The sequence below is a fragment of the Bos mutus genome, chromosome 5, assembly GCF_027580195.1.
Source record: "Bos mutus isolate GX-2022 chromosome 5, NWIPB_WYAK_1.1, whole genome shotgun sequence".
Classification (NCBI taxonomy): domain Eukaryota; kingdom Metazoa; phylum Chordata; class Mammalia; order Artiodactyla; family Bovidae; genus Bos; species Bos mutus.
Window position 1 is genome coordinate 26,831,217 of NC_091621.1, and position 10,002 is coordinate 26,841,218.

At 37.6% G+C, this 10,002-nt stretch overlaps 1 protein-coding gene across 1 annotated transcript; it reads right to left on the bottom strand.

Annotated features, from left to right (window-relative positions):
- Positions 1–4,962: 4,962 nt before the first annotated feature.
- Positions 4,963–9,691, bottom strand: IFNG (interferon gamma). Its single transcript, XM_005909049.3, has 4 exons — positions 9,494–9,691; positions 8,282–8,350; positions 8,004–8,186; positions 4,963–5,610 (listed from the first exon to the last, which is right to left on the bottom strand). Exons 1-4 carry the CDS (start codon positions 9,605–9,607, stop codon positions 5,476–5,478), a joined length of 501 nt encoding a protein of 166 aa, XP_005909111.1. The 5' UTR covers positions 9,608–9,691; the 3' UTR covers positions 4,963–5,475.
- Positions 9,692–10,002: the final 311 nt, after the last annotated feature.

The window sequence follows — 10,002 nt, forward strand, 5'->3', positions numbered from 1 at the left end:
CACTAGGTCTCTTATTAGCTCACCAATGGATGCCTTAATTTTCAGAAAGATTTCCAGTTGTCTAGGTGAAGTCCTCAGAACACCTGAGCAGCAAAGAGGATTAGCATATTTGGAAAGACTAAATAAAGTGATATGCTTGGATGCTGAGGTAGCCCAACCTAGTGAATATGCTAATAACCAGTACTTCCTAGAGAGCAGCAAACTCACCCTCATAAAGCTAAGGACATGCAAATAATAATGGTGTGCTTGAGCATCTGCTGGTGGGTGTCCCCAAGCAGTATGGATGCCAAGAAACACTTATAAATTGCTGTTGGATTCTATCAAAAATGTACTCCAGCGCACAGAAGCTTCTTCTAGACATAAGAATGGTCAAATTTCTACCCATAATTTTGCTACTGTGACTATCCTTTTTTTTCTATCTGTACTAATAAAAGTTTTGATGTACCCATAGCAGTATGTGAAAGTTACATGAACATACAGAGATTATTTTTTATTCTTCATTCAGCATTAATATTATTTTTATCATGGTTAAAGAACAAGTGCTTTATTCCTATTCTTGCATGCTTGCATTTTTTGTACTATTTTTCAACTGCCACTGTGATAATAAGCACGTCTCACATTTACACAGAAATTTCCAATTGAAAATCACAAACAATGTGTCATTTGATCCTTACAATACCTTTTGAGTTAGTCAAGGTCACATAACTGATGAGTGACAGTGTCAGGTCTTCCAAAATACTTGCTAAGTCGTGTTCCACTCTTTGAGACCCCATGGACTGTAGCCCACCAGGCTGCTCTATCCATGGGATTTCCCAGACAAGAATACTGGAGTAAGTTGCCATCTCCTTCTTCAAGGGATCTTCCTGGATCAGGGATTGAATCCACATCTCCTGCATTGGCAGGCAGATTCTTTACTACTATGCCACCAGGGAAGCCCAAGAAGAAACATAATCTTAATAAAATAGAGTTTTTAATCCCAACATGGCCATTGATTTTTCTAGGTATAAGAATGATCAAATTTCTATCCATAATTGTGCTTGCTCTTTCTATTCTTCTAGAAGGAAAATAATTTTCAGATCAAGAAAAACTAAACAGAACTCATTGTGGTGGAAGGGTTAATAACAGTAATTCATTGATTTATTCAATAAAATAGCATTAATAATAATAGCTACTCTTGACAAAGCATTTTCTATCTTCCAACATTTTACATTAAAAAAAATGTAATCCTCACAATGACTTTATAGTTCCCATCTTACAGATGAAAGCAAAGAGGCTTGAAAATAGTCAATAACATTCCTAAAGTTTTACAGTTAATAAAAATCTAGGTCTAATTGAATCCTAAAGAAGAGTTCTTTTTTGTGATACTTTTTTGAAGGTTTATTTGTGTACAGGCTTGAGACCATAAACAAAAATCCCCAAATAAGCAAGTTGACTCAAGAAGGAAGTAGACCATTATTACCCTTTGGGCTCTACTGAAAAAGAGTTCTTAACCCTAGCACATGTTCACTGGTTACTCATTAGTATTATTTTACACCAGCCTATTACACATCCCTGGGGGGTGGCTGTGCCCAGGATGTCAATGGTTCTCTGATGTGGCTTTGCATCTGCAGCTCTGATCACGATGGCACTTTCACCTTTGATCCTTCATCACCATCTGCCCGAAAGAAGCACTGTCGTGGGGTTGCCAGGTTCTCAGTTTAGGTGAAGAGAGCAAGATAAGAAACTCTTGCCTTTGTATTTTCTTCTGTGAGCCTGACACGGTACAGGACATGATATCCCATAATATGTCACCTTGATATATTGAATATTTCAAGCTGAAGGAATCTGAGAAAGGGCATATGCAGAAAAGGCTTTCTGACCTTCTCCTGAAGTAGGTCATATAACCAGAAGAAGGGAGCATTCTCGTCTTTAAAGACAAGGAAATCAGAGGGGAATGTGAACAGCGGCAGATCTTGCTAAGTGTTGCACCACTTACCACACTTAGCTCACCTTTGTCCTACCATATCTTTCCATGATTTTCCATTCTTCACCAAATCTAGCACAAAAACATTCTGGTTTAACTGTTGTGTTTTTTTTTTTTTTTTTCAGGTCCTTATTTCCTTATGAAGATCCCTGTGTCACATATAATTTAAATAAACATGTATGCTTTCCTTTTGTTAATCTGTCTTTTGTTATGGGATCCCAATCAAGACTTTAGAAGAGTAGAGAAAAAAAAAAAATAATTTTCCTCCCCTACAAGCATTCAGATGCCACTTGAATTCTAGACAGGCCAAAATAACCTCAATCTTGCCCAATTATTTCAATCAACTATCCATTCAGTGTAACTGTTTAAGAATGTCTAACACATAAAATTATAGTGAAAAATAAAAAGGTCATAAACCAAAAAGAAAAGACATTCTTTTTTAGTAGCTGGTACAATGATTCGATTGTTTTATGGGTAATACTGACTGTTAGAAATTATTGATAAACCTTAGACTGGAAGAGGAACCCCAGGGAATGGGGATTGAGTCTCAACCACTGTTACTCAACTACTATCCAATAATCAAAATAATAATCTCTGATTATTGTCAAGGACTAAACTGATACTTTTACATGAATTATTTCATTTAACTTTATTATTATTAATTGGAATTAAATGGAGCATTAAATAGAATAGTTCAGAAGGAAGCCCCAGATACTTAACCTTTTCTCCCCTTGACACTCACAATCTTGCCCTCACTATACACCCCAAAGCCAATTGTGTACCTTGAGATTCAATACTTTTCTTTCCTTCTCTTCACTATGTAAACTCATGATCTTCATGAGTTCAACAGGTATTAGGTCTTTAAATACCTGCTAGCTCAACATTCAGAAAACTAAGATCATGGCATCCAGTCCCATCACTTCATGGCAAATAGATGAGGAAACAATGGAAACAGTGGCTGACTTTATTTTTCTGGGCTCCAAAATCACTGCAGATGGTGACTGCAGCCATGAAATTAAAAGACGCTTACTCCTTGGAAGGAAAGTTATCACCAATCTAGACAGCATATTAAAAAGCAGAGACATTACTTTGTCAACAAAGGTCCGTCTAGTCAAGACTATGGTTATTCCAGTGGATGTATGGATGTGAGAGTTGGACTGTAAAGAAAGCTGAGCACTGAAGAATTGATGTTTTTGAACCGTGGTGTTGGAGAAGACTCTTGAGAGTCCCTTGGACTGCAAGGAGATCCAACCAGTTCATCCTAAAGGAGATCAGTCCTGGGTGTTCATTAGAAAGACTGATGTTGAAGCTGAAACTCCAGTACTTTGGCCACCTGATGCAAAGAGCTGACTCTTTTGAAAAGACCCTGATGCTGGGAAAGATTGCAGGCAGGAGGAGAAGGGAACGACAGAGGATGAGATGGTTGGATGGCATCACCGACTCAATGGACATGGGTTTGGGTGGACTCCAGGAGTTGGTGATGGACAGGGAGGCCTGGCATGCTGCAGTCCATGGGGTCACAAAGAGTCAGACCCGACTGAGCGACTGAACTGAACTGAATACCCTCAATTTCTAAATTTATATCAACTGTTCAGAGTTCTCTCCCAACTCCAGACTGATCTATTCAATAGTTTACTCGTCATTTCCACTTTAAAATCTAATGGATTCCTTAAACTTAACGTTCGAAATTGAATTTCTGATTTTCCACCCCAAACCTGCTCACTCTAGTTTCCCCATTTCAGTTGATGACAACTTCACTTTTTTAGTTGCTCAACTAAAAACTTAAGAGTTATTCTTGACCCATTTTGCTCCAACCACACTGGACTACTGGTACTTCTTTTACCAGTCAAGGCAAATTTCCACTTTAGAGCCTTTGCAAGAATGTTTCCTTTGCCAAAAATCCTCTCTTAGCTCTCACAAGTGTTTCCTCAAATGTTATCTCTTTAATGAAGCCAAGTATAATTGCTCAGTTTAATCCCTAGCCCATTTGCTCTGTCCAATAGTTTTCCCAGTTCCCCTATTCTTTCTTACGTTTTTTCTGTAGCACCAATCATCTTCTAACATAGCATGCAATTTACTAACATATTACGTATTTTGTTTACTATCTATCTCCCCTTTGTTAAATTCGAAATTCCCAAAGGGCAGGTATTCTTGTTTGTTTTGCTCACAAATGAATCTCAAGTACTTAGAACAGCACCAGGCACATAGTAGGCGCTCTAGTAAATATATCTTGAGTGAAAGGATAAAGTCTCACTACAATATTATGTAGCCCACCAGGCTTCTCTGTCCATGGGATATGCCAGAGAAGAACACTGGAGTAGGTTGCCATATCCTCCTTCAAAGCATCTTCCCGATCCAGGGATTGAACCCACATCTCTTGTGTCTCCTGCATTGGCAGGCGGATTCTTTACCACTAAGCCATCTGGGAAGCCTACCATGTTATAAGAAAGGCATGATTATTCTTCTTTATCAGAGAGGAAAGTGAAGCTTAGAGAGTATAAAAGTCACACCACTTGTAATGGCAGGACTAAGATTCTAATCCAAGCTTCCCACCCTGGAGTTTCCACTCACTATTCCATACCTAACAGTGTTTACCCAAAGTGGCCGGAGGAAATAGGGGATACCAAGATGAGGGATACCCTGAGGAGTTGAGGAGGGATAAAGTAGAAGTAAATATTTGTGTGCCAAGCTAAACAGTTTGGACTACTTTCCACAGCTGTGAAAATATCATTCAAACAACTACCAAAGGGAACAGTGGAAACCAGCAAATTGTCAGTGAAGAAAGACACCACTTTGAGCAGATTTTAATCCAACTCTTGTATCTCCACAGTTAAATTGACTCTCCTCCTATTAATTTATTAGTCTGTGTTTCATTTAACCCAGCCCCCATTTTAGAAAAAGTCTGACACAACATACATAGTTATGAAATTATACTTTATTCATATATATTAAATATTGATAAACTAAACAAACATATTACTTTCCATTTGGGTGTAATCACAATTGTCAGTGATATCCTGAAGCGCCAGGTATAAGGTGAGATGAGATGCTATGTTTTTGTCAGGGCACAAGTCATATAGCCTGACACATTCAAGTGCTGTCTGACATGCCATCAAAGTAGTGGCTCAGAATCCAGATCTAGTCTCAGATAAGTAGTGACTAGATGGCATCATTTCATTTATCAGCATTCATTACATCATCAAGTGAAATAAGTGCACAACCCACAGATTCTTGCTTAGGTTAGCTGCCTAGTTGGCCCCTGAGATAAAACCTTGAAATCCCATAGACTTGCCTAGTTACTCAGAAAAAAAAGGGTCAAGTGAAATAATCACAGGATACAGGAATTATAAATAACACATATATTAATAGATACTCATTTTCATGACATAAAAGTTACTATTATAAATACTTTGATGTCTAAATATATATCCCCCATATAAATAATGTAAAATATTAAATATTAATAAATAGATTTAGATTTAAAAATTCAAATATTGCAGGCAGGAAGACCATTACATTGATGCTCTCCGGCCTCGAAAGAGATTCTGACTTCTCTTCCGCTTTCTGAGGTTAGATTTTGGCGACAGGTCATTCATCACTTTGATGAGTTCATTTATGGCTTTGCGCTGGATCTGCAGATCATCCACCTATTGGGAAAGAAAACAGCAAAATTAATTTCAGGCCTATGAGTCATTAGGATATTCTGCTGTCTAGGCCCAAGAAAATCAAAGTATTCTTTAAAACAAATTATTTTCACTAGCAGTAATGAACCTTAATATGTAATGTTGGTTTCTTCAGTGATAAAAACTAAAATTATAACAATTCAACTGATAGTTGTACTGTAACAGGATGGAGCACATCACATATTCATAAATTTACCACTTCAGACATCTGAAAATTATATAGTGAAAAAACCCCAGAAGTAGAGTGACAGAAAAATGTGGGTGTGAATTCTGTGTGTGCAATACATCTGACTTTAAACCAGTCACTGAGGCTCTCCAGATCTCTGTTTTCTCCACTAAGTATGAGGAGAGTGTTTAGATGATCCCTAGGGTCTCCGTCACTTCTATCACTTAGTACTTAGTCTTCACTGTAAGCATCAAATGAGTTACTATAGCCAATGGCTCTCATGTTTGGTGCGTAAAAGAGTAACCTGAGGACCTAATGAAGAACTCTGACACCCAGATGGGTGAAATCGGACTAGGCCTGGGCCATTGTGTGGTTACCAACATCACCAGGTGATTTAGGCACCACCCAAGTTTGAAAACCATTGGTATAGGTTCAGTACTTTATAAACACCAAGTTCTAGAAGGAGGAAAACCATTATTTTTAATTTCCTCCAAATTAGGTCAGTCTCATTGTTTCCATGATGGGATTAAAAATAAACACAGATCTTATTTAAAGGTAATAATCAATTACTGGTATTATATAATAAAGTTAGAAATGAAAGCAATCTCCCGGTACCCTGCCTTCCACTCCAGCAAATTGAACTATTTTCTCACTCTTCCCAGTAGGACAATATAGGTGAATTCATGCTTCATAAAATGAGGACCATTTGCTTTCATCTTTGCTCTGCCACTACATTTCTTTCTAAAGCTGAAACACTGCAGCCACCTTGCCACATTTCTGAGAATGACTAGGAGATTCTAAGTTACAAGACAAAAAGGCAAAACATGCCTTAAATATGTTCACATTTGAGCAAAAGACGACAATGGTTGAGCACTCACTCAAGATTGCACATTGTGAAGAAGGAGGCTTGGAGCTTCCAGAAGGATGGGACCAACCTATTGTTTTCAAGGCCCAGTTACAAATGAGTAGAAAAATTTCTACCAGCTGTGTGTTTACAAGTGATAACTTTCCAGTTTTCTAAGCATCACCAAGAAACTAAGGGACTTCTCTAGGACTGAACAGCAACCAGAGGCAGCACTGGGTCAGGAACAGTGCCTTTTCATTCTCTAGCCTGCAACCAATGGAGATCTGCTGAACATGGAAAACATTACATATAATTTTTCCAAGCCACTCTCATACCATCTAATATATGGGAGACTAGAGAAATCTTGAAGAGCAACCACTTATTTCAGTTCCTGGGAGCTTATATGAGATTGTTGAGAGGCAGACCAGGTTAGAGCAAGAGCTGGTACAAATCCTGAAAGCACAAGTCATAATGGGACCCCTCCTCTTCTCACCCAAGCCTATTTATACAAAAGCCAACTCTCCCCCGCAAAAAAATCTGGAGACCGTTGTCCCTTAGATGAAATTTTGGAAAATGTGACTTGTCCTTATGCTTCAAAGTGATCTTTCAGCTTCTAAAAACTTTAAAAATTCATTGATAGGACAATTCTACCTATTTTCTTTCTAAAAACAAACGCAGTCACCTCTCCTTGGGCTATACAATCTGGGTGATTGACCAGAGTTCGACAGTGGGAGGGCCTTTGTCTCCTCAAAGGCTATTCCTTTCTCCTATCTCATTCTCATTTTCTTTCCATGGCATTGTAGAATTTTAGAGCAAAGGAGACCGTAGAAATTACAGTGAACTCAACAGGCTCCTTTTAAGATGAGGAAACAGCCCCAGCCAGGCCTGTGATTCATCTGAAGTCACACATTTCTTTGGTGGCTAAGCTGGGCGGAGCACACATCTTCTTCCCTCTCCCTCCCACTGCTCTTTCCATTAAGACATGCAACCTATTCAAAGCAAGAGAATTTCCAACACACAGACAAGGGGCAATGGGAGAACTGGTTTTCAGTACTCTGTCCCCATCACCCCAACTCCTTCTCTGCTTCCTCCTCACTGATTTGTCCATTCACCCATCTTTGTGCGATAGGCATAATGCCAGTATTTTCCCAAAATCACAGACTTAAGTGCCTCCAATAACTGACTCTGCAAAGTCACCCAAGTCAAAAGAGAACTAGCAAAGAGGCATTTTGACCACAAGTTCACTTCAGAGCTTTACACCTGGTATCTAATTTCTATTTTCTGGGAATGAAGTGCTTTGTAAGAGCCTCTGCAATGATACCAAAGAAAGCATTAAGATCATCTCACCGGAATTTGAATCAGCTTTTTGAAGTCCTCCAGTTTCTCAGAGCTGCCATTCAAGAACTTCTGAAACATGTCTTGCTTGATGATATCCATGCTCCTTTGAATGACCTGGTTATCTTTGAGGTTTTCAAAGAGTTTGAAGTAGAAGGAGACAATTTGGCTCTGAATAATTTTTTTGTCACTTTCCTTGGGAGAAAAGAGCACAAAGAGAGGTTGATGTGAATTTATCCATCAGAAAAAAAGCAACAGGAAAATCAGCCAAATGGAAATGTTCAGCTTACATCTTTCCAATTCTTCAAAATTTCTGAGAAGAGAGGCCCACCCTTAGCTACATCTGGGTTACTTGCATTCTGGAAAATAAAACAACACAATAAAAAATTGGCTTAAAATTAGTCCATAAATTGCTGTAAAAATGTACCTCAAGTTTTATTGAACTTGGATGCTGGCACTATTTACTGATTTTCTTTTCAACACTGTTTAGTTTTAACAAAAAATATTCACAAAAGCTACCCGGTTGGATAACAGCCAAAGACTATCATGTGATTTTTGCTTTCTTATTTACTAATATAACATCACAATGAACTCATTCAAGACTGATGATACTTCAACTGTCCCAAATTACTATGGTAAGAAAAAGGTATAGTTAAAAAAAAAAAAAAACAACAACATCATCTCACTATAAAATACTGCCCCCCTATGGTATACGGTTCATAACCTCTACCTGTGTCCTCCTATAAGGTATTATATCGCCTTTAAAAGATAGCTCCAGCTATAATTATAACAGCTAAATTTGGATATATGATAAAATATTTAAAATGCCCAAGCTATTTTAATTAACCATAAATAAATTTTTAAGAAATTCCTAAAACAAGACAAAAAATTTTTTAAAATATAAACTAGATTATAACTCCTACAAAAAAAATCTCAGCAAGTGACTGAGTCCAAGAGTAATTCACAGACAATCTAGATGGGATAGTAAAATTTTAAAATGACTTTTTAGAGAAAAACACCTATAAGTGTTTTTGTTTTTAAGCCAAATATTTAAGGACCTCATCTTCTTTAATTGATCAATTATGTCAAATGACCATTTTTAATGCTGATCTTGACTTCTGACTGTCATCATTATAGTAACATGAGAAATCAAAAATTAAGACTCAGCTGTCTTTTCAGTATGCTTGCTACTTAACATCATAGTTGAATGGATTCTTATCACAAAATATCAACACTATGATGTATACACATATTATGCCCATCTTTTGGAAGATTCATGAATCCCTTCTAAATCTCTATAGCAAACTGAGCAGAGATTGTTTAGTCAGAAAAAAACAAAACAAACAAACAAACACATCTAGCTAACAGTCACAATAACAGCAAGTCTTCTCAAAATGACTGAAGACTAGAGATGAGAGCCCATCATAGATAGAATTCCAAGTCAACATCAAACATCAAGTCATTTCAATCACAAGAAAGTCTCATTAAAAGATCATACTTACAAAATACTCCTTTAAGTTTTCTATTTCTCTAAAAAATTGGCCCTGGCCATAAGAACCAGAAAAACCCAAAAGCACACAGAGCAGTAAAGCTAAGAAATAGCTTGTATATTTCATTGTTTAGGAGAGAGTTAGGCCGGAGTAGTTGAAATCGGTAGCTCCTGTGTTATGATCAGGTCCCAAGGAGGTAGCTGATCTTTCTTTTCTAATTGCTGATCTGCAGATGATCAGAAGAATGTACTGTGTCTCCTTTTGGTGCTGGTATTTATACCTAATTGAAGTCTCATCAAGATTACGTATTTTCACAAGTTTTTTAAGATGAGATGGTGACAGATAGACAGAGATGCTAGTTAGTTGGTATTAATAACTATGGTTTTGTGGCATTTTGGTGTTGTAGTTAGAGTTTCCTTTCAACTCCTTGGGTCTTTTGACGAGGAGACAGACCCATTATGCCCACCCATGCCATTCTTGTGGGATCCTTTGAAAACACTTTCACTTCACACCATCCAGGG

Coding starts and splice junctions, on each gene's coding strand:
- IFNG (XM_005909049.3), bottom strand. CDS start 9,607: ATGAAATATACAAGCTATTTCTTAGCTTTACTGCTCTGTGTGCTTTTG. Junction 8,187..8,281: donor TTTTGAAGAATTGGAAAGAT/GTAAGCTGAACA, acceptor TTTTCTCCCAAG/GAAAGTGACAAAAAAATTAT. Junction 5,611..8,003: donor AAAAGCTGATTCAAATTCCG/GTGAGATGATCT, acceptor CTTTCCCAATAG/GTGGATGATCTGCAGATCCA.